The 24,999-nt window shown below is 40.5% G+C and overlaps 2 protein-coding genes across 2 annotated transcripts in view; one reads left to right on the top strand and one right to left on the bottom strand.

Moving 5' to 3' along the window:
* Positions 1 to 10,194, top strand: part of crhr2 (corticotropin releasing hormone receptor 2) — a 33,656-nt gene extending 23,462 nt beyond the window's left edge. The window contains exons 7-12 of the mRNA XM_076745569.1: positions 2,441 to 2,501; positions 2,753 to 2,825; positions 3,339 to 3,424; positions 5,756 to 5,891; positions 6,443 to 6,484; positions 7,259 to 10,194. Of these exons, the coding sequence (XP_076601684.1) occupies positions 2,441 to 2,501; positions 2,753 to 2,825; positions 3,339 to 3,424; positions 5,756 to 5,891; positions 6,443 to 6,484; positions 7,259 to 7,399 (539 nt within the window). The 3' untranslated portion in view covers positions 7,400 to 10,194. The remainder of the gene's footprint in view (positions 1 to 2,440; positions 2,502 to 2,752; positions 2,826 to 3,338; positions 3,425 to 5,755; positions 5,892 to 6,442; positions 6,485 to 7,258) is intronic.
* Positions 10,195 to 14,107: 3,913 nt separating this feature from the next.
* On the bottom strand, positions 14,108 to 17,004 carry myl13 (myosin, light chain 13). Its single transcript, XM_076744949.1, has 5 exons — positions 16,853 to 17,004; positions 15,305 to 15,332; positions 14,801 to 14,950; positions 14,532 to 14,705; positions 14,108 to 14,442 (listed from the first exon to the last, which is right to left on the bottom strand). Exons 1-5 carry the CDS (start codon positions 16,958 to 16,960, stop codon positions 14,336 to 14,338), a joined length of 567 nt encoding a protein of 188 aa, XP_076601064.1. The 5' UTR covers positions 16,961 to 17,004; the 3' UTR covers positions 14,108 to 14,335.
* Between the last annotated feature and the right edge of the window lie 7,995 nt (positions 17,005 to 24,999).

The following is a 24,999-nucleotide window of genomic DNA, read 5'->3' as shown; positions in this document are numbered from 1 at the left end:
ATGTGATTCTTATGATGAGGAAATTATGAGGGCGGCTTCCTCTTTGAGGAAGGTCAACTCTACTTGAAACTCACTAAGCACTCCTGCAGGGCTGGATTAAACTTGGTTTTCATTTTAATCAGATATATCTGAGCAGCCGCACAGCCTTTAGGGTGTCTTTTCAATGAACACAATATCTTGAAAAATACTGTTTTCATTTTCTGTAGTGCATGTCGTCTGTGTTCCATCTGTATCATTTGCCTGTGGGGAAAATTCATTTCACTGCAGCACAAGAAAGTAGACACAGGTGACTGTGGCGGATGGACTATTACATAACATCAATAGAGGTAAAAAGGTATCAGGTACGACGAGGTATCAAGAACAATGTGCACAAATTCTTTTCTGCATTGTGAGAACCACGAGCCAGTGAAGAGGGCTGTCGTGGTGCCGTCGATATGTCTTGAGAGATTGTTAATTAGAATTCATTAGCACCTGATAGAAGTGGGGCAGGTTAAATCCGTCTTCCACCAGAGGCCTGATGTTAGCTGGGATCGAAATAAGGTTAGACCTGTGTCCTTCCAGCTCCATTTCAGGTCATTTCACTGATAATTTCAACTTTCTGATCCGCTTTGTTTAGCTAATACAGAAAGTCACATCTTGTCATCTAGTCTTGAAAGTGAAAAAAGAAATATGTATTGCATAGAAAAAAAAAATCTGTTTTAAGGAGAGGTTCACAGCATGCCAAGTCCAAATGGTTTTATTTTATCACTGATGATTCAAGCACACTTGATCAAAAAGACTCCCTGAGGCCAAGTATGTGGACATCTTCTCCTCAAAACCGCCACGACCAGCACACAGTATGTGGAGGATTTTTCATGGGCTGCTCTTTTCCTGAGATGATTTAAATTCAATTTGAATTAATTTAAAGTGAATTTAATTGATTTGCACACACATGGCATCTGTTAAGTCACTCATTTTAATCATTCTCATACTATTTTAAAGGTGGGGTGAGTCATTCTGGGGAATATATACCAGTCAAAAAACACGACATCAGATGGGGGAGTGAAAGGGACGGTGAATGTGAAATACTTGCATGTAATTGTGGAATCTTTGTCCAGAATGACTCACCTCACCTTTCAGTGTTTCTCAAAGTGTATTATTCACTTTGTCAAAGCTTCTAAGAAGACCAGCACCCATTACACAACACGTGTTTTTCAGTTATACCTACATGAATCCATTATTTCTCTGCTCGACCTCTATGAGGGCAGCAGCTGTGGCTCCTGAGTGATGTATCAAATGACTGTGAAGCCCTGTTTCCTTTTTTCTAAGTTTGTTCTTTGTAGCTGGAGTCTTGTTATTTTTCTCCATTTTCATCAAGCTGCACAGCGTTGTTGGTTATGTTGGTAAAAAAAAAACAAATGCATTCTGTCTTTTCCCCTTCATTATTCTGACCTACTCCCTCCTGTGCCACTGACAAGAAATGCATTTTACTGTGGATTACAACATTAAATAACGCCTTGAATTCATGCTTTTATCATTTCTTGCTAACAGTATTTTTAAGGTACAGCGTGTAAGTTATCGCCAGAGTTTTGGTTTAAACTTTTCAAAAAATGAAGAAACATTATCAACAGAATGCGAAGAAGTGTGAACTAGGATTAGCTTAATTGCCAAGTTAACTCATCTTAAAACACACTTCATTTAAACAGAAGCTAAGTCAATCTCACCAAAACCGTTGTGTCTTTCAACTGTTACAACAATCACAAACTCTAGTTTGACTGTCCAAGTGTGAAAATATTTGGGCTGTAGATGCTGCTTTTCCTTGATGAGCGACCTTCCTCTCGGCTCCTTCATCCTGGCCTGCTGTCTCTTCATCGTCCCTGGAGTCAGAGTCCTGGTTGGAGCCGCTGTAAATCACCTCGGCACTGTTTTCGCTGTCATCAAACTGACCTCCTTCTGTCTTAGAGGTTGTGTTGATTCGGCCGTGTTCACTTGGAGGCTGCTGAGCCCGGTTCTGTTGCCCGCGGTGTAAACACCAACAATCCCCCGGTTCTCTGAGCTCTCGGTTGGGGCAGACTCCAGCCAGCTAATCGGTTGTTAGCACATGACATCACATGACTCTTTTGTTGTGGCGCGAACTGCAGATGGAGGGCCAGAAGTGATTTTTTTTGCGTTGGAAGTCCATTGCAGTTTACACTTCCGGCCCTCCTTCTGAATTTATCGTCATGTGACTGCAAACAACCTACATGACCACTAGCTGCACGACTAACTGAGCTAACTAGCTAACAGCAGCTAGCAGCTACAGCAATTAACATAGCAGCAGTTAACGTTTACTGTGGTGCTATGCTTCACCCCGTTTGTTTGGAGTGACCGAGAAGTGGCCAATTCTCACATGTTGTACCTTTAAGAGTATTATCTTGTAGATGTTTTAAGTTATTATTTATTTCTTATTTCTTTATTCTAGGTATTCCATGCCCTATAATAGTTGCCTGGGCCATAGGAAAGTTGTATTATGAAAATGAACAGTAAGTATGGCAAACAGGATTCAAGTCCCTCTAATACAACCCTGATAAACAGAATGTGATCATGTGACATATACTCAACACACAATTGGATAAAGGATATTACCTGTTACACTGTTTGTTTACAAATAATTGAATCCTGATTTTATTGGTGTTTCACACAGCGTGCCAACTTTTTTTGGGTTCATGTTGTATTCTCTTAAATGTTTTCTTTAATTCAGCGGTTTTGATTCTTTCTTTTCTTCTGTCAACAGATGTTGGTTTGGTAAAGAACCGGGAAAATATATGGACTACATTTACCAGGGACCAGTTATTCTTGTGCTTCTGGTGAGCAACAACACAGGAAATCATTGCACTGTACATCTACTGCTGCTATCTTTACCCTGTTTGTACACTCATTCTACACTGACATAAGATTTATTACTAATGCCTGCTTGTAGGTGTAAACTGATTTAAAAAAAAAAAATTGCCCTGCAATGAAAATGGTTTTATAATGAAACTCATTTTAGATCCTGCATCCAGCTTGTTGGTGGAATTAATCTTCGTGATGGGAATTTCCACTCATAAGAATCCCGAAAATAAGAAACTGTTCATAGAAACCGCTAATGGTTATGTACAAGCTGTTGCCAGCATGCAGTCGTGCGGTGACCATTTTTTATTTCTGTGCTCATCTAACACTGTCTCGTTGAGAGAGGAGGTGGCTCTTACTTGCACTGATACTCCTCCCACTCAGCATTTAATGAGCGGAATCTGTTCTCAGCAGAAAATGGCACTCGTACTTCAGAGTAAGCCAATTGAAAAGGGTTCAAAACTAATTATTTTGTGTGTCTTTTTTTCTAGATTAACTTTGTTTTCCTCTTCAACATAGTAAGAATTCTTATGACCAAACTAAGAGCGTCAACCACATCTGAAACAATACAGTACAGGTGAGTTGATGATTGTGTACGATGTAGAAACGACCTTCTGTCTTCTTCTGTTTGCTCCTTAACTTGCAATGTTTTACGCTGTGAATGCATGTAATTTCAGCACCAAAGTGGCCAATTCAGAAAGCAAATTTCAACCTTCATAATTAGAGTCAACATTTAAATTCTGACTTAATTTCATACAAATTGGTGAGCTTGATCACCAAGATACCCTCTGAGAGAGAAGATATATTTGCGCACCAAGCTCGCAGATGCTCAGAGAGAAGATGTGTGAGGAGATATTGAAAATGACAATCAAATCAAATCACTGTCAAGTCCTGTAACAGTCACTGGAACCATCTATGGAGGGGCGCTGGGTCTTATGGCCCCCAAAGTTAAAGATTGTCACTGCAATCTGGATGCAAGGCGGGAAAAACAGCACAGGTAAAATTGCCATACCCTCATAAATTCCAGTCACAAAATACACACCCCCCATGCAGACAAGGCTCGCAGGCTATGCTATTTGCTTTCCACACGCTGTATCACATCAATAGTGTGTTTTCATTTCTGGTGAGAATTTGCTGGGTCAATGTCTGCTGCCATGGCCTTTCTCACTGACCTGATTGTGCATTAATTAGGCTCTCATGCTGTTCCCTTGGTCAGCTTGGTTATCAAAACAACAAGAGATGGCTTTTGCTGCACCTCTTACGGGCTATATATTGCCTGTAATTGCAATTGTTCTTTGGAAAAACCCATTTCTTTGACACTGATACTCCAAGCAAGTAAATCATCTTCTCAGACAGTGTAAATTGTCAGATCCTCTCCAATCTTTTACATGCTTATTTAATCAATTTGACGTGCAATGTGTTTCTTCTAATATTATGTGTTGCATGCTTGGGTTAATTTGAGTGGCTGTTTCCTTCTAAACTGAAACTTAATTCCTCATGTTTCAGTAATCTGAACAGACATCAGGCTTTGAATTTAAAGATACAGCAGAAAGGGTCCAGACCAACAAAATGACCTCAGAGAACACACAGTAGTTGCAGTTTTTCTTGATAGTGGCCATTTCATGTAGCCCCAGCAGGAATCTCTGGACGTGGAAAACCTCTCATGTTTTTGACAAGACTTGATGAGTGACTAAATGCAGAGATTTGCAATGGGATTGAGAGAGGAGAGCTGTGTGCAATCCTTCTTCGTGCTACTATGTTGTGCATCTGACCGCTAAATTGTGAGAGTGCTTTCCCACCTTTTACTTTAAGTGTGTTTTCCTTCGGGGATGATTTAGAGTGTACATGGTGTTTACAGTGTCACAGCTCAGACAACTTCAATTCAGGCTTCTCAGGCTCGAGCTGGATTTACGGTTGTTGTGTGACAGATATGTCGACATGAGCCACGGAGATTTAAGTGAGTGGAAAAACAAGAGTGTCAGGCATAAATTGTTGACCTAAAAATAGAGCAGAATATTTCCTTCAAAATACTGCCAGTTTTACCAGAATTAGACGAACACTATACAGCAGTGGGGCTAATGTGTCAAGGAAAGACGGGACTTTCTGTGATCTTTCCGTTGCGTGCTCGGCACAGCACGAAACTTATGTTTTAAAGAATATATCACCATCGCGAAGTCCCTGATCTTTTTATCTCACTCTTTAGTTCATCAGAAAAAGCCCTCCACTGGACACTTCAACAACTTTCTCCTTGGAAGAGCCGCAGAAACTCATCAACATTTACATCTGCAGACTTTAAGGATAATTGTAAGAAATAAATAAATAAATAAATAATGAACATTATTAACTGCACATCTGACAAACTACCAAAAAGGGTTTCTTGAAACCCGGCAATCCAAACTTTTTTTTTTCTTAATGGCAAACACTTCATCTATAAATCATTATAAATTATATTATAAATGATTTATTCACCATTTACCCAACCATTAGTCACATCTTATTTGGGCTCCCCGCCTCCTCCCGTCCACATGTCCAAGTGTCCTTGGGCAAGACACCCTGTGTGGGAGCTTGCTGCCATCGGTGTGCCAGTGCCTGAATGAAAAGAAAAACCTTACAAAGCGCTTTGGATAAAAGCACTACATAAATGTAGCAGTCTACCATTTATAAACCCTCAGCAGAAAGTGCCTTAAGAGAACCTGGTACCCATATGGCAAACTAGGATTCATCTCTAACAATGTGTTGCTATTTTGTGAAGCAAAGCGTCAGTGTGTGTGTGTGTGTGTGTGTGTGTGTGTGTGTGTTTTGCTAATGATAGTCATGCTTTTTCCGAAATCAACTGGGATGAAGTCCAAATTCTTATTAGAGTCATTTTAGAAATGAAGCAGCTGATGTTCCATATTTGTCTTCACAGGAAAGCCGTGAAAGCAACACTAGTCCTGCTACCTCTGCTGGGTATCACCTACATGCTCTTCTTTGTGAATCCGGGGGAGGACGACATCTCACAAATCGTTTTCATCTATTTCAACTCCTTTTTGCAGTCCTTTCAGGTGAGGATGAGGATAATGATACAGCGTGACACTGGCTAACGCTCGAAAACCCACACGCACTGTATACAAAGTGAATCATGTGCATTTCTTAATGCGCGTTATCGCAGGGCTGTGTCACTTCTGCCGGGCTGACTTTTCAGATTATGAGCCTTCTTGTGGGAAGATGATCTGAAGCAGCATCCTGGCTGTGCTCGCACACAGTATGGCCCTCTTGCCTCATGTTCAGAGCTCTCAGCTGACAGGATTAACAGGGACCATGTGGGCATGATTTCTCCTCTGTGACCATTTCTTTTTTTTTTTATCTTTCTATCTTCTGCGCTTAAAAGTGTGACTGAGTGGGAGGAAAAAAGGGATTTCATGCAGAGCTACGTTAGCGTCAAGAACTATATTTGGCATGACAAAACGTGTTCCCGCGATTGAGCGCTTCATTTCTTTTGCCTTTTCTTCTCATGACTGCAACGTCTGAATTCTCTGATGTCTGATTAAGGTGCTGTTACACAATACAACTGCATTCATGACTACCAGTAATAGTAATGTGTCTTATTCTGCAGGGCTTCTTCGTGTCAGTGTTTTACTGCTTTCTAAATGGAGAGGTGAGTCACTGGAGCTTTGCAAAAGTCAGTATTCATGAATGCAATTCAACTGCCAACATGTTTTCTTGATATGCGATCTTAATAGAGCCCCACATGGATTTCTCTGATGAGTTTAATGCTTTTCTTTTTCCAACTACACTCCCAATTACAATTTTTGCGAAGCTGGGGTGGTATCAGGTAGCTTTCATAAAGGACAAAAAAATGACGTCAAAAGATTTTATGTTCCAGTCGTGAAATGGTAGCATGTTGATGATGAGCCTTTCATCTAATTAAAATAGAAACTGCTGGAATTCCAGCTGTTCGAAAGTCATTAATGCCATTATAAGAATCACTTTGTCTGTAAGTGAAAAATGAAGGAATGACTTGCTGCTTTAATTCCAACCCTAGAAATAATTGAAATGGAATATGTGACTTTGCTAACTTTATCTAGGTTTTAAAGTCATTCACAAGTACTGCAGGTGTCTCTTCTGAAGGTTTTCCGTGCTGAAAATTATATATATTACTGCGTCAACCAAGTAAGATTGAGCTCGTTCATTAAATTGGCATCAGAAAGTGGTCCATGTCTGAAAAGAGCTTAAGAGTCTACTGGCTATAGCTTCATATTTAATAAGCAGATATAAGAGGGATGACGATCTCAGTTAGCGATTACAAATATTTCCCACAATGTTGAACTATTCCTTCCTTAAGACAACCTTCATGTTGTAACATTTGTTCTTTTATGCATATAGAAAGTACAATAAGTGCAATAAGATTGACTCTTTCTGAACATGTTAGGTACGTTCAGCAGTGAGGAAACGGTGGCACCGCTGGCAGGACAACCACGCCCTTCGTGTGCGGGTGGCACGTGCCATGTCCATCCCGACATCTCCGACCAGGATCAGCTTCCACAGCATCAAACAGACCACAGCTGTGTGACCATGGCAACAGGCACATAATCTCCACCACAACATCTAAAGGAACGGACTTAAATCTTTTTGTTCAGTAAAAAACAATGAAGCGATTTACAGAACAGACTCCTCTAACAAGGCCACAATGTGTCCAGGGGGACTGAAGAAGCAGGCAATTTCCGTTGTCTGGTGAAACAAGTAATGGCATCTAACAGTACAACTTAACAGCACAGGAAGTATGGTTGGACACATACGAGGATTTGTCTGCCCTGACATGCTGTACATGAGGAGCAGGGTTTGGGTTTTTCTGGAGTATTTAAAAGACATAAAAATGGCATCATCATCGTCAAACTGTCACATCACAACAAGTCTTATCGTTTCATCTTACTGTGATCTTATCGCTGTCATCTTACTGCTTAGTGGTTATTAGTGGAGCAAGATAATCCTACAGGATTTGCTGCTGCAGGATACTGCAACTGCTCACGCACTCGGAGGCATCTGCTCCTTTCTTACTTAGTGGGAGGCCGACAAAGAAAACTTTCAATTCAGGAGGATGCACTCAAAATGTTTTCCAGAAAAGCCATTTCTATTTAGTACGATGAATATCAAAATGCAAAAATGCTCTCTGACTTAACTGCTCTTTGCTGTCAACGGCTGCTTTTGACAGATAGGAAAGAGGCTCTGGGGGAGAAGAGGGTTCACCTGAATTAAATATCAAACACTATACAGTATAAAAGGCAAGAGATTCAAGAGAGGTGCTGCTCTCTCTCGTGAAAAGGGATTAAAAATAGGTTTGTGTGCAGCAAACAGTCGATATTCACCTCAAAACATGTGACGTCGGTCAATGTGTGATGATGATTTTATACAAACAAGCCATTCTAGTGGAGCCTTTATAATGTTTCCCTAGAGCAGTTTTCGCCTTTAAGTCTGTGCTCTTTTGTACAAAGTTGATTTTTTTCATCTCATATTGCACTGTTGTAAACATTGTTAAAACATTTGTTCACAAGCCAAGCTTCCTCTCTGCTCCAGCTGTTTGTTTCTGCCACTATTTTTCGCTTCCCCTCTGTTGTAGCTTGCTTTTTCTGCTGTCAGAAGGAAAATGTGAACATAAAGAGCAATTTAATGTGTTAGGTGTTTTACCGCCCTGAGGCTGACGGATGAGCAGTCCCAAATTAAAGCTCTCCTCCAAACGGAGAAAGCTAAGATTATATATATATATGTATATATATGCATATATATATCTTCTGCCGTTAGGAAAGTGATTCTAAGTCATTTATGTAATGTATATCTTACTGTAAGTGCCAGGCACGGACTTATCATGCAGGCACGGTTGAAGCAGATTAAATTCTTTTGGCTTTTGGCTTTATTAAATCCTTGTGGCTTTCTAGTAATCAGTGTCACAACTAAGCTGCTGGTTCAAGAGACGAGATGCTTGATGAAGTCAGCACCGGTTGCCTGTGAAGCCAACTCTTTCATCTGCTCAGGCTGCTCACAGAATAATGGGAACAACCATCGATCTGCACTGCCAAACTCCAAAAATACTTTTGTTTTCTGCAAAAAAAAAAAAAAAAGGTTGTCGAGGGGGCAGAAAATATTAGTTTTATGTAGAAATCAAAAGAGTTGCAGGCTTAGGTTTTGATGCTCCCTTGTGTTTCCCTACATTCACTGCATAACATCAGAGGAGTTTCTGTCTGTCAGGTGATACGATTGAGAATGTTTAAAGAAATAGTTTGACATTTTGGAAAAAACGCTTATTTGCTGTCTTGCCGAGAGTTTGATGAGAAGATTGATACCACTAGCTTAGCTTAGCATAAACACTTGAAACAAGGGGAAACAGCTACCTTGCTGGTTGCCTCATAACAAGAAAAAGTCCTGCATTTCCATAGAAATGCAAATTGTTTTTACACTTTGTGTAAATTAAACAAGCAAGATGTAACATGTTAGTAAGCAAGCTTCAGAGGTGCTGTTTCCATCAACATGCTAAGCTAACAGGCTGCTGGCGGTAGTTTCACATTTAATGAACAGTCATTACATAAGAATTGATCTTCTCATTGAACTCTCAGCAAGAAAGTAAGTACTCATATTTCCCCGAAACTCAAACATTTTTAAAAATACATTACTCGTTCTGAAATGTGAATTTCATCTTTGTATTTTGGGATTATTTTTTTTTTGCTACATTACAGAAGATATGTTTTGTTGACGTGTTGCTCGAATGGACTGACAGTAGCCATAATCTCCATCGTTGATCATCCAAAGTGATTTTGATGTAAATATCTGGTTGTAATGTTAAATGAATTAAAATGCATCGCTCATTGTGCAGCTGTAACACTGCACACCCGTCCACGACCTCGTCATGTTATGTGAACAGAAAATGAACATTACCCAATAGTTGTGAAGTATTTTCATACAGACGTGAGAAAACAAACCATTTATTCCAACTCGCCAAAGAGAGAAACCATGTTTACCAGCATCCAGAATTTTTATCGTCTGCATATTTCTATCGTTGCCACTGCACTTTGTAGACCAAATCCTGTTGATTTTATTTTCTACACCATTTATTGTCCATGATGAAATGTATTCAATGCAGTGTGATGTCAGATTTGTTAACTTATTGCTGTACATGAATACATTTGGCTGATTTTATGGAGAACGACTTGTCGAACCACCCATGTTGCCTTACAAACAAAAGGAAATGCATTTTTTTTGTGAGAAGGAAGTTAATGTGTTACTGTGTAAATGATATACCATTGTGTTTCTGATATACATTTGTACATGCACATGTGCGAGGAAAACTATTGATTTGAATTAAAATGATGCTGTATATATGTTTGCTTTTCATGCTGAGGGTCTCGTATTTTCCAGGGAGCTTGTAAACAAATGTGATCCATGTTGACAGAGTATATAAAGCATTGTGTCTATTCAGTTACACTGGGCAATCTGACATTAGATTCAGATTGCACTAATGGGATCTGTTTAGTTGATTCATTTGCTATTTATCCCCCTCTATCTCCAAGCACTGTGTGAAATAAATGCAGCACTCTTTTAATGACTCAATCAAATAATCATTCTTATAATAGAGTAGACTCAGCGGCACTGTGGCATATAATTGTCTTACTTGTAAATATAGTTTTCAGCGATGGAAGTGAAAAACCCTGAGAGAGTGCCTGCTAGGTTATGTAATAAGAATGTGGATACAGCTTCGTACATCTCAGGCTGGGCTGGAGTGAAGTGGAGCAGAAACTGCTGTCTGTGCCCAGAACCCTCAGGGCTCGATGAGTTATACATCCCCAAACAATTAGCTGAGCCTCTGATGCAGCCTAATAAAAGCTTATTGTGACAATTAATGCTGTTGATGGTTGACAACAGTCTGAAAGGCGGACAGTGGATGTGACATTCAGGAGTGTACCATTGCCCCAGGCGAGCAGCACATCTGCGCTTCATTGTGGATCGTTTGCCCCGACTTCCTTTGTCTCTATATTAAACTGCGATTCACCAGTCATTACCTCAACTACACTGTATGACAGGCATGTCAGCCTGAGCCACTGCAGTTTAACACTACATCATCCTTTACACTGATATGATGAGGTGTTTCCTACTAAGCATCAATTTGAAAAGAAAAAACAATATGTTAAGGTGAAATTTCAAATCAGGGATTATTGCTTTTAGAGAGGACGATCCAGAGTGGCATCCTTTAAAAAGCATTCTACTTATTTTACACATAAAGGTCAGTTTATCTGTCATTGTGAGCACCACTGCTGCTTTGTCGAATGTTTCTCTTGAGGAGCTTTGTCAAGTCTGACAACAATATGAAATACTGTACATAAAATGATGAACTTGTCTTTCACTGGGCTTGTAGACTAATTGAAAACAGCCAGCGCTGATGGCCTGAGCCAGGATCCAAGAAATACTGAGGTCTTGAGTCCCCCCCCAAAACCCTAGGGTCCTGCATTCCCACGCCTACCCCAGACAATTCTGACTAGACAACAGGAAATCTTTAATTATTTAATATTCACATCTCATTTGTTCAGCTGTTTCTATTCAATCTACTGTTTTTTCCCCTTGACAACATCAAACACTAAACATTGTTTACTCACTGCAAGAAATACAGTTTGGGTCAGTAAACATTGAATTATTTATGGATTTATTCATTTGTTGGCTTAAAAGCAGTAAAATTTAATTATCTTGTTTGTGATGGAATGTAATGTCCCGTTAAGTTACTAAAACTTAAGGGTTGAGCGGGACTCATAAAATATATTCTTGGTTGCATTATGGGAAATGTAGGATCCAGCATCCAGCTTGACCCAACAAATGCAGTAGAAAAATCCATCAAGAACCTCATTAATTGCTGATTATTCTCTTAAGAGTAAAATGAAAAGTAAGTCTTAAGCTTCTATTACGCAGTTAAAGTGCAGCACAACAGTCTTTAAGTTTACTAGTAACAACAGAGGTAAAATGTCACCGTTGATTGACGATCTGATTAATATACTTCTTCTTCCTCTTTTGAACACAAACATATTGGACAGGAACTGAACATGCTTCCATTAGTTGCATCAAAGCAACATGAGTGCTCCGCCAATCACCTGTCACCAACAAATCGTCCACTAATGACAAACATCATTAAACCGATGCTCTGTATAGAAGTGGAATGGACTTATTTTATGTCCGTGACACTGAAGCTGTGAGTCAGAGGAATGCCATGGGAATACTATACCATAGCACAATCCTTAGGCTAATAAAATGCACGGTGAAAGCTGAATATATCTATCTAATTAATCAAATAAATCAAGTGTAACCACAGCATGTGAAAGGAGAACATTTCATTTTGGCATTTATTTTTCCCCTGTAAGGATGAGCCTCTGGGAGCTGAGGTTGAGTGCGATTAAAGTGCTCTTTAACAAGAACAGCAGTGCTGTTTTACCTGGAATCCCATTAAGGAAATGATTCCATTACGGTACAGCTGGTTTGCTGTATTACTCAGGCTGTGCAGAGTCAAAATATCCCAGAAACCACAAACTGTTGGCATCCTGGAGGTCCGGTGGAAAATTGGCTGTGCACAAATAAAGGTTATATATTTAGCCTGACGCCGAGGCTGGAAGAGGAGCGCTGACTGACAAAGATTATGTGGTCTGATGATGGTCAGCAGAGACGCACTATTTGTGGTGAACATGAAAGTCATATTAATGTGAGAATTGGAGTGGATTTGTTTCCATATTAGTTTATTTCCTAACAAACTGGTAGGCTAGTCATCAAAAGCCCATGCCAAACATTGCTAGAACCCACAGAACTTCACTATAAATTTATTAAATTTTAATCATAGTGTTGGCTATACCCTGCAATTCTGGGGATATGTGCGTAAAATGATTCACAGAACATCTTGAATATTGGTATTTTAAGGAGTGGTGCAGCTTAAAAACAATTAGCTTTTATAGTGTCAACATCACATAGCGACTGTAGCTTCAATAAAGAGTTGAAACAAGCTAATATGATAGTGGATTGACATCATTTTTTCAACTCAAAGTGACTGAAAGGGGATGATGTGAGCAGCTAACTAGCCTCTAGTGACATGTTACAAACATGAACACGCTGATATTTGTTGGTTTCGTTAGTGGCTACCAGTCTGGCCTATAAATGAAATTTCACACAACTGAGCTGTAGCATGAAACACCAAACAACTGTGAATAGCAAAAAAGTTCCAGCAGCAGTAAAACAGCACATCTTGAGTTATATTGTGTTATTTCATTTTAAACAAAAATGTGGGTTTGAAAGACAGAGGCAGAAGGACAGTTATTTCACAGCCAGAAGAAAGTGAATGCGTGTTGTGCATGTTTGAGGGAAAAGCTTCTAGAATTTATGGCTAATTATGAGTCTTTGTGTGAAGTGTCGAAGATGTAGATTCACCAGCAGTGTGACCTCCACTGGCCACTGGTTTGATCAAATGGAAATTTGAATTTAAGCAATGTTCAGTTTTGTGGCACCAGCGCGACGGATGAGTTGTGACAGGACTGCAGCTTTGAATCTGTACTGAAGGAGTCAATAACCTAAATCAAACTTTCAGGATTCCTCATTCATTCAGCAAAGGAATGACATGATGTTTTTGCTGAATCCCTATAATCAAAATGAGGAGTTATTAATTGAGCAACAGCCCACCCTAGTGGTCAAAGAGGGGAATTACTACTACAAATGCCCCTCAGATGACAGATCCATTAATTCGAATCTGTATATGAATGCATATATTATTATATGCTCAACTGTGGGTTAGATTTGCTGGAATTTATAGTTTGTACACAGAAAGTGGAGACACTGATCCACTGTGTGTCAAAAGAAATCAACAAAGTCCTTTCTGTGAGATGTCTTTCTTTCTCTTTTTTGTTTCCCTCTTTAATTTGACCTTTAATTTACCCTCTCCTTATACCATTTATTGCTTCTAGTGATGTAAAAAAAGGTACCAAAACTGGCAGACAGATGTCCATGAAAACGAAATCTAAACTATTCATTTCCACATCCTGTCAGCACAAAGGTCCATAATGAAAAAGCTGTTTCTCTAATGAACTCAGTGCTAGAATTCAATTTCTTCATAACGTGTGTATAATTATCTCTCTCTTTAAGTTGTGGAGCAGATCAGTTATATAACTTTGCAAACTATCCCCTGTGGAGGATACAGACAATAAACCACAGCTAAAGAGCATCACTTTACAGAAGAGAACACCATCAAAATGATTTCCTTTATTTACCCTGATCTACAAGATGAACAGAGGTGATGTGCAACGTGTACACAGCATCAACACATGCGGTCTTAGAAAAACGAGATGAAATATTGATGAGATATAAATCCATCTGAGACGCATGGAAATGGGAAATATACAGGATGGGACTGACAGAAACATAAAGATCTTGTGTGGTCAACAATTCAGGGACAAGTCATTCCTGATGCAGATGTGGCACCAGAATGTCAGAGGTATCCTTTTTACGATGCCATAATATGTTTTACGAAAGCTTCATAATTTATGCACCCATTAGCGTCCTCTTGGTTTTGCATGAGCTGCTCCACCTCGTCCTCCCTCAACTTCTCACCTGTAATCCATGAGGAAGAAACCGGGAGAGGTGTCAGCTCAGTGCTTTATTATGACAGCTTTATAAAATCAGGTTGCAGTAAGACTCACCCAGTGTTGCCAGAACGTGTCTGAGCTCAGCTCCCATGACTGTGCCATTCCCCTCCTTGTCAAATACCCTTAGTCCCTCCACAAAGTCCTCGAATGTTCCACGATCCTTTGCCTTGCAAATGTGTTGGTGTATGGGCAGAAACTGGTCAAAGTCAAGCATCTTGGTCTGCATATCTGTGGAAAATTCAATGCAGAGTATTAACACCAATCTGATGAGCACATAGACAACAGGGGAATCGCCCCTCATACCAACTGTGCACACAGCTCACCTTCAGCCTTGGGCTTTCCAAGGACATGCATGATCTCTGCCTGGGTAGGATTCTGTCCCAAAGCCCTGATCAGATCACCACACTGGGCGTAAGTGATCTTCATCTCGTTGGCTGGAGTCCTGTCAAACAGCTGGAAAGCATCCTTGAAGTCTGTGAACAAAAAGAAAAACAGGTAATTCATCTTGATTTCTATTCACTTCACTGTAAGTCATGTGTGCATGCAGTCTTTGATGAAAGACCTTGAAGATGATACACAGCAGTGATGCATTTGAGCATCTCTGGGATAAAGGGATCCTCTGCTAAAGAGTCAAACCTTAAGGTGTTCCATTCCTGACTGACTTGATGGATTCTTATGGTAAAATAATAGCATACCACTGTGTCATCAGCTGTTGCTGAACATTTTTTCCACACTAACAGAGAGCTTGATCACACAAACCATTCATTCCCTCTATAAATAGCTAACAGTCCACGCAACACAAATGACAACTGTAACACCAACATTACCCTCAAGCTGCTCGGGGGTGAATTCCAGCTGAAAAGAGACAAAGCAAACAAGGCGGTTAGACGCTGCTCATCACTCAGGAATCAGAACAGCTCACAAGGCAAGTGAATGGGTTGACAGCAGAAGAAACTGATTGGGGGAAATTAGAGAACAAGCCGTTGAGCGTGACCCCTGACTCTGCCTCCACCCTTATCGTGCCATTCCAGCAGATCAAGTTACAGTCTGCATCTGTTCCCATCACAGTGCAGTGTTTATCAGTGACCTTGAGTTTAACACCCCCTCCTTACACTATGTGTATTGTCTGCTACTGTCAGCTTCATTTGAGGTTATATTTAGATGCATTATGTGCCAAACATTTGTTGATAGCTGTAAACACCAGCAGGATGTAACCAACAATCTCAGCGGCATTGATAATTCACAAGCCAGTGACCATGCTGGATATATGCAAATGTGTTAAAATTAAGAAAAGGTTTAATGAAGTTCTGCTCAGTTTGACGTAGAACACGGGCTGAACATGTGCTGCTAATTCATCAACCAATTGTTGAGCAAAGCATGATGGTTCAAAAGTTTAACGGGGACCCTGTTGAGGACTTTCACTTTTACAATATGACAGAGGCTTCATAAGACCAACAAGATTTTCTGGAAGAGATATACTTCATTCTATTACAATGGTAGACGCAGGCCGTGCCAAGTCAGTTTTACAACCTGCGTTGCACTACAGTTTAATGTGTTATTCTAAACCTAAAAATAAATCATTGCTAGATTGTCCACCCATCCACAAATATTGCCTATTTATAGTCAGCGTGTATTTTGGACTCCTGTCAGATTGTGCCCTCAGTTTCTGTCTGATGTGTGGATATCTACAAACCCCAGCCCCTCCGTGAAGCATTGTAAAAATATTATCCAAACACTTATCTGAGCATGTTTAAAGATGGATGGCGATGGATATAATTATCTCTATTTTTCTTCCTCCCGGGTTTTCCACCCTTTTGCCCTCAGAGGAATGGTGCGGGTGGTCTGCTATTCACAGACATAATGAAAATCATATTTTGTGGCTTTAACCGCGCTCCATTGTAACATGGCAGCTCTCTCAACCAGGAAAACATTTATCCATTGAGAAGGGGCCAAGTCAGCAGAAGATCTTTCCATGATGTCTGGTATCAGCGAGTTTGCCTGTGAACCTCTGCCTAACCGTACGGCACACTTTGTTCAAGCATGTTTGAAGTTTAATGAAGAGCTGAACAAACTGTAAATATAAAAATTGCCAGCATAACCATGGCCCATTCAAATGGCCGTACAGTCCTGCTTTGCTTGCACTGCCAACTTTAGGTCACAGGGGGTCTCTGATGCTCTTTGAACGCCGGCTTGCCAGCTTGAGCTTATTAGTAACAGTATATAGAAATGAGCACTTTTAATGAAATTTTTTCTGTTTCATTTCCAGGGTGAGTAGTCATTGGTCCTTTAAAAGATCTAAAAATCTCTAATCTGTCTCAATCTACAAATGATTTACAGTTTCTCCATATTTCTGAACATTGTTTGTTTAGTTTTACCGTCACTGATGCGGGGTCAAACTCCGGGGTCTTGGGGCGCTCGGGCTCTGGGGGCTTGGGGGGTGCTGCTGCGGCGGGTTTTGGCTCTTCCTTCTTCTTAGGGGCCATTGTTTGAGGCTCTCAGAAGACAATGGGACGGACACAGCAGAGGGATCCAGCACGCTGTGGATGGAGGGGGCCCATTAGAGGCTTGCTCCCTTTATCCACTGTCCAGAGGTGTCATCTCCACCCCCCCCCTCCATGTCCAACCACACTGCCAACAATAGGGGGAAGACTATAAAAGGATATGCCTTTGTGCTTCTATTTAAGACAAAGGTTGTTGTTGGTGTGTGTGTGTGTACATCATCAGGATATGGATGATGCAAAACTATATTGGCTGAAATCCCGGACCTGGAACCTTCTGTTAGTCCAGGACATCTCCATCAGCGCAAGACCTCATGTAATGTCCCTTATCTTGCACTGCTGACCTTGTTCAGTGAAGTGTGGTGGTTATTAGTGAGGAGGGGAGGAAGAAAGTGTGATTGCTGGACAAGAGGGGGGTGAGGTTGTTTAAATCACAATGCCATATGATGAGCTGGAATTCCCAATCCTTGATTGTTATTCAAAAATGCCACCGGTGAGAGCATATTTTTCACTGCTGTGCCAGGACAAGCCTTAATGATGACCATTTATCTGGTCTGATCAGAGGGATTTGCAGGGCATTAAACTCAAATCCTCCCCAAAATAGGGTTCACAGAATGTTGTTTCTGTCTGATCTCGCACTTTCGAGTGTAGCTACATGTGAACAGGCCTCTTGTGAAGCTGAGCGTCAAGACTGCGGAAGTCAAGAAAGTAATCTGGGATGACACTAAATGCCACTTTATGACCCTGCCATTCACACTTGAATAGAGATGGAGGTTGTGGCAGTCAGGGTGATGTCTTTGGCGTTTGTATTGTTATAAAATAATGATCATAAGAGCGCAACTAAGTCAAGCATACATTCATTTAATTTGCAAATGAATTATGAGTGGAGCAGCCTCCAAAGGTCACGCTCGAGAGTTATATTAGAATCACAGTTGCTTTGATTTTTAGAATTTACAAATGCCAGTTAGGATGTTCATTCAGAGGTCTTCTAAATAATCTTTTCTTTGCAATAACATCTGCTACTTCATCAACTCTGTATCCTGCATAACTACCTAGAAAAACTATTAAAAACACACAATAGAGGGAGAGCATAAAACACGAAACAACCATCCTGGTGATTTTGTGATTTCTATTTTTAATGTGTTTCGGTACATTTTTGTTCAGTTCCTCTTTTGCTTATTGCTTTTTTCCTTGTTGTCGGTGTGTATTTATGTGTGTTTTATTCATCATGATCTGCTTCTGTACAAGGCTGCGTTCAAAAATAAAATTGAACTTAATTTTATTGCAGTTATTCAAGCAAAATCCTGCAATATTACGTGCCTAGAATGATACTTACATGATACTTTACATGCGTACAATGTGTGTTATTAAAAACATGTAGTGTGCACAACTGATAAAAAGAAACTGAATCAAAGCGCTGACAAACACAATGTGCTTCATCTCTGTAAGACTGTGTCATTTCTTTGGGTCACAGAAAGCTCATTTACATTTCATGACAGCAGGTAAGACTGAAGTCATAAATAATAATTATAATAACTGTAATTATGAAGCCTGAGTCACTTCGTCGACAGCCCACAGTCCTGGAAGACTAAACATGGCTTATATGAGTCAGTCAAATATTGTTCACTGTAGTCAAAGGCTCACAGTTAGAGTGCAGTTAAGTGCAGTCTGAACTGAAAAGGGACTGATTTGTGTGCAGAGATCTATTTTGATTGTGTATCTCTTGACATATGCAAGAATGAAATATGACCCATCCATGAATAAATAAGAGTGAAAGCTAAAAATACAAAACAATTTTCCTCCTTCAACCTCAAAGGCTCGATCGAGCTGACGTGAGTGTTGAACTTTCTTGTTTTTCCCCTCGATGGATAGATCATCTACAACCGCACACATTTCATTCCATCCTTTTGTCTTTGCATTGACACATGTTACTGGACAGCTGCTCTGATCTTGTATTTAAAGCATGAGCTCCCACCCATCTCATGTGACAAAAGTGACAACCAATCAAAATAGACTTGGCAAATCCAAGTTTTAGCAAATCCATTACCATCATTTGTTGGGCTTGCAATGCTACACTACATACATTTCATTTCTCTTCTGTCTACACTTTTATGGCCAGAGACATGAGGACACACCCCAGAATGAATTCATTTCCTTTGAAAAAAGCTGACCTTTTAAGGTGAATGGGCACACACTGAAAACACTGGGCTAAAGGATGGGTCAATATAGCACCGAAGCAACACTGGGTTAACTTAACCCAGTACCAGCAGGGTGTGTTGACCCAGTGCTGGTGCTATTTTTGTATTACTGCTCGCTTACTGGAGCAAAATGAGCCCTCTGTTGGGTGGTTTCCTACCCAGGTCGACCCATTTCTACCTGTGTCCATGGCTTGGGGTGGCCAATCAGATTTCAGGAGTGGCCAAGTGCCACCCCATTATCCTAATGTATGATTGGCTGTCTGCCCTGTGAGAGGCGGACCTTCGTTGAAACCATGTGGCCGACATGGTTGTAGCCTGTAGCCTTCTTTAGGAGGAGGGTAGTTTCTTTTTGAGGACTTAAGCTTTATATTATATGTTTATGGTGCCACTCTGCTGTCTGGTGATAGGTAGGACTATTTACTTAAGAATGTAAGAAACTGTGCGATGCTGTAATGTTAGTCATTAAAGTGGATATGAGAATTGGTAAATTAATTCTGTTCCAACTTGTGTATTTGTTCACATGTATTAGTCATGCTGTGGTGATATAAATCTGTTTACACAGTCACATTGTGGGGACCCGCTTACATTATGGGGATAAAACACAAGTCCCCATAATGTAAATCATTAAATTTCAGGGCAAAGACTTGAGTTAGGGTAAGTCTCCAGGAAATGTCTGTGTAATGTAAAGTCTATGTAATGTCCCCAGAAATGATGTAAACACAACTGTGTGTGTGTGTGCGCGCGCGTGTACATGTACTTCATGCCACCCCTGCGTAAGTCAGTGGTCCACTTGGGCCACCCGAGTCAAAAAGTCTGGGCACACCACTGTTCCTGTTCAAAATGAAAAGCAAAGAGTTTGAAGTCACTATGAATAATGAATGAGCTGTGAGATCTCCTTTGCTCTGCTATGACAGGCTGGAAAAACCAACAACTGGAGCCTGAACAGGAAAATTTCACTGTAGTGGTGATCACCCAGTTTATACGCATGATAAAAACAAAAAAAGAAATCTATCCACGTCAATCAAGCACAGATCTATATGAGCCAGCTGGAGGATTGAATCAATATTCTTGGGGCTGCTGTCAGACACGATATGAGTTTTGGGCCACGATAGCAGTTCACATCACAGTGACCTGTCAGTAACAATTTGTAAAAAAACGATTTGAAGAGATTGTTTTGTGATTTTTGCTGATATTATCCATTGATGCAGGAGACGACACTAAACCTCAGTCTCTGAATACAATTAAGAGAAACACGCAGAAACATAATTAAGCTCGCTCTGCTTCTCTTGCTCTGGCTCGTGGGCCTGGTTTGCTGTGGCAGAGATCAGACATCAGAGCATAAAATAATCACCGGATTAGTGCGTGCTGGACGAATAATAAGTCATGGCTGCAGTTTGTTCCTCATTATTTTCAAACAGCTCATGACTGGAATACTCAGTGTTTGGCCAGAGCTAACCTACATAGAGACACAGACAGAAACTGTGTATGTCAGTCCGAGTATAAATGGATTCAGCACTGCATAGCTCTCCGCCAACCCCCCTTCCAGATCCCACCAGGTGATTGCCATTGACAGACTGCGGCAACAATTCACAACATGACTGACTGCAAAGAGCCAAGCTCTTAAAACATCCAAGACCTGTGCAGTTTGCTATTTTGGAGTTAGTCTCTTGTCTGGCTGGTATGTACCTTGGAAAGCCTCCAATCTGTGTACAATGCCAATTGTTCCTTAGACCCATCAGATGACCTTGAGTGCAGCTGTGGCCTTTTGCTGTATGGTGCTTTAACAGACTGATAAAAGCAGGGTTGGTATAAAATTGTTCAGAAAAGAAAGGTAGAGCAATTCAGATGTGTCACTAAAACAATATTACTGTTATTAAATCGGCTGAAAGACAAAAAAGCAAGAAATTAAAATCAGTAATCAAGAGTCTAAAGTGTCACTGCTATTCAGCAAGTCAATATATCTCACCCAGCTGAATGGGCTGTGATGAGCGGCCAGTGTGGTATCCAGTTAAGGAAGACACAGTGAACACGACCCTGAGAAGAAAGAGGTGGATGATGAAAAGGACAAACACTTCGGAGTTGACTGTGGTGGCCCGCTGACTGTAAAACGTTGCAATTAGAAGGTTAAATCACTCAGATCTGACAAATCTCAATGCTGGATATGACCTTCCAGAGATTGAATTATTTGTGGAAATGAGATTAATTGCTTATTGCCACAGCTTTTTGAGCATATGCAATTTCATTTGGGCACACTTGTAAAATTAGGTGCTGATGAGTGTGTAATTAGAGGTCCTTTAGTTGTTATATTGCATTATATAATTTACATTATTTAATACATGTTATGGCACTTATGAGTAATAGTAAAGATTAATAATAAGAAATGAAAATGGTCCTAGCTTCAGCCTGGTGCATTAGAATTAATCTAATTAAAGTAAATAAATGTCACACTGTGCGAGTATAGACGATCATAGATGTAAACATAGTCAAAATGCCAATTAATCTAGATAAATTAGCATTAGGCATTTGAATACCAATTAGATATGATATCTTGCAATGGTTTTCAGACTGAAAATGTCAAATTACTCTCATATTATTGACATACAGGACATATGTTGACATGCAGAATTGGAAAATTAGAATTATGAATTTATACTCAGCTTTTTGAGCGTTTCTCAGTTGATCGTTATTGAATCATAGGCTTATTTCCATAAGCACCGGAAAACTTTAGTATCACAGAGGCGGTTGTTATCTTAAATTCAAACATCCATTTAATAGCCTGCCAATCAGTTTGGAAGTGGCAGCAGGTTCCAGTCTTTATATTTACATTTAGATTACTCTAAATTGCAGTGTTAAGTCTGTGCAGTGCTCTATAGCTGCATTAAAAGACAGAAACTCCCCTGTGGCTCTGGAGCTGGGGCCACACTGTGATCATTTACCAGCACTCAGGATATAGTGTGTCCAAGCGACATGTTCATTATCAAATCCACAAGGCAGTCAGTGAAGTGTGCGAGCATGTAATTATACTGTCCTCTGTCCAACTCGGTCCTCAGGTGGTATCCAGTTTAGTGTGTAGAGGTGGTGAAAGTGCCAGTCTGCGCAGGCTTCGCTCCAACATAGACTGCTGCCATGTTGTTTGGCTGAAACTTTTATTTAGTAAAGATAATATAAACACTGTTTTTTGGGGGGACTCACAGCAGGATTTCCGTGAAAACATTTTTATACCAAACAGTTCAGCTTCAATAAACAACATTTATGCTTTTCCTGTTTGCGCGCGCGTTCGTGTGACTGAGACAACATGCGATTTAGTGAAGCTTTAACAAATGTTTGGTGCCTTTCTTTCACAATCAGTTAAACTGCTCTAACATCAACGTGTCCTCGGTGTTCATACATTAAAGATTCCACTCTGAAGGGTAATTTGGGTGAAGTATTATGTGTTCAGGGGCAGGCTGTCAGTCTACAGGCCTTAGTTATAAGTTGTCAACATTTGTGGTGTCAAACACCAGCAGCTGAGCCAGCAGCTGAGCCACAGCGCCCTCTTTTGGCCACAGGGACTGAATGCTATCATGAAAATAAACCTTCCTTTAAATTGAATTTGCCTTCTTTTGTTTTTCTCTCACCTTTTCCACATTTTTCACCTTGGATGTTTCTTTTAAATCTCAGGTAACATGAGTTTGCACACGTAAATGGTGACGTCATTTGGACATTTGGATGCTGAGCACTGCTGAGCAGCGTCACTGAATCCCTCTGACGCTTCCTTGTGTAAAAGTATCCTCATGTTAGATAGATGACACATCCTGTTCACTCGATTAAAGGCTCATTCTCCCTGCTCTCTGCTTTATTATCTGCCACTATGAGCTGCTCGGTTACATTCTGAATTACATTCAGATTGGTCCTCATGGGGACACTCATCTCCTGAATTTGACTCCGCAGAGCAGCGGGCAGCCCCTCTCCAGCACACAGTGACCACCACAACGGCCTTGCCGCGAGGCGACAGCACTAACAAGCCACAAGTCCCTGTTGACGAGCACTGGTTTATTCTGAAAAGGCACACTGGGTCGTGACCTCCTCACAGTGCAAAGGCGGCATCGCGGCCGGTCTTCACTGCCTCAACCCTGCCGCTGCTGTTTATTATTGATCAGTTACATGAGAAACTCTGCTCAGTCCATATCATGTTTGTTTACCAGGCAGACCTCTGCTATGCTCCCGTTTGGGTTGTTCAAGTTGATGGCTCTTGTGGTGATGTAAGTTAATAATAAGAGACGCTTCCTAAAACTTGAAATGTCTGAGTTTGTCTCAGTATATTACTGGCTAGGGCTGCGCAGATACTGTCTAACTCTACAATGTGTGTCATGTAAAAAATAAGCTGTTTGCATAATTTTCTTCTAATTTTCTATTGCATGATTTTTTCTATTTGTGCGGGTGCCTGGGTTTGAGTCCAGCCTGGTCCCTATGCTCCCTGCCTTTCTACTGTCTTGCCAAAATTGAGTGAAATGCCAAAAAAAAAGAAACTTCAAGAGCTGATAAATGGACTTTGTGACGAGACTGTCCTGTCAACTGCTCCTTTCAATCTGAACTCAGAAGAAGAGAATAAAACACCCACAAAGCGATGAAGATTGTGTGCTATGATTGAAAGCTGAAGGACAGCTTCTGAATGGATAGACTCTTTTCCCGCTTGCTGGACTTTGACATTTGTTCCACTCTCCCCCAGCTCTGTTTCTGTGTGTGTGTTTTTTTTCTACCAGCACTGTCGTATTGCAAAACACTTTGGTTACTTAGGAATCTGTTGACACTGTTGGACATCGTTGACTGCCAAACATTACAGCACATTTTGTGCTTCATGTGAGCGCACTGCTGCTGCATTTTCTCTATTTGTGTGTTATTGTAGCCATACGTTTCAGAACAATTTGTCCGACGTCAGCTGGTGAGTCTTGTGTGAAGTTCTTAGTGAACATCCTTTGCAAGGACCCTTGTTTGGGTTTTAAAAGGTTGACAATAACAACATGTGACATTAAATGACTAAATGTATAGTTCGCCAGATGGCAAAATTTCTGGTTTTCAAACCCCTCGTGGAAAAAAACTACTACTGGTATTTGCGTCAATTCCAGGTCACAGGACAATGTGTCAAACCTGTTGATGTTATAGCAATTTCTCAGTTGTATCTGGAGGTCAGTGAAAGTCACGCTGCCTTCTGAGCCATACATTTGACCAAAATAGCCTGTATGGACACCAATGTGGAAGAATGAGTTTTGTGATTGTAATCATAATCCTCCTCAGCCGTGTGTATGTGTGGCCGGTGATCAAGGTGTCAGGGACCGTGTTTCTCATCGGATTTGTTCCTTTACTCTATTTCTGTGGTATTCCTTTGGGAGACCTGAGTGGGTGAGCTGTCAAGACAAGAGTTGCTTCAGAGAAGATGAGCTGACCCTGGTGTGGCTGGAAATAGATTCTTCTGGGGGATCTCACCAGTTGTTTTGCGACAAAGGAAGAGTATTATTGGCTGTGTTCTATATGACCTTTATTATCTTGAAATCATGACTTCAGGAGATGGAAATGATTAAGAAACAGAGCAAAGAAGAAGAAGAAGAAGTCATTCCACTTTCAATCCCAACTGCTTTTTCAAGGAATGGAGGATGGTTGTATGGAAATTCCCGTTTTCCATGAACATGACCATATTTTCACCCATGGGTTGTATTTTTGCATGCAGATTAAAAATGCAAATACAGTTTTTAGGGTTGTGTGATGAGGTGAAAATGTGAAAACATAAAAAAGCTGTACATATGGAAATGATCAAACTGAAAGTATAAATAGACATCTTCACATGTGAAG

This window comes from Chaetodon auriga, chromosome 12 (genome assembly GCF_051107435.1).
Source record: "Chaetodon auriga isolate fChaAug3 chromosome 12, fChaAug3.hap1, whole genome shotgun sequence".
Classification (NCBI taxonomy): Eukaryota; Metazoa; Chordata; class Actinopteri; order Chaetodontiformes; family Chaetodontidae; genus Chaetodon; species Chaetodon auriga.
Note: the sequence above shows the minus strand (reverse complement) of the source record. Positions and strands in the feature narration are given on the sequence as shown.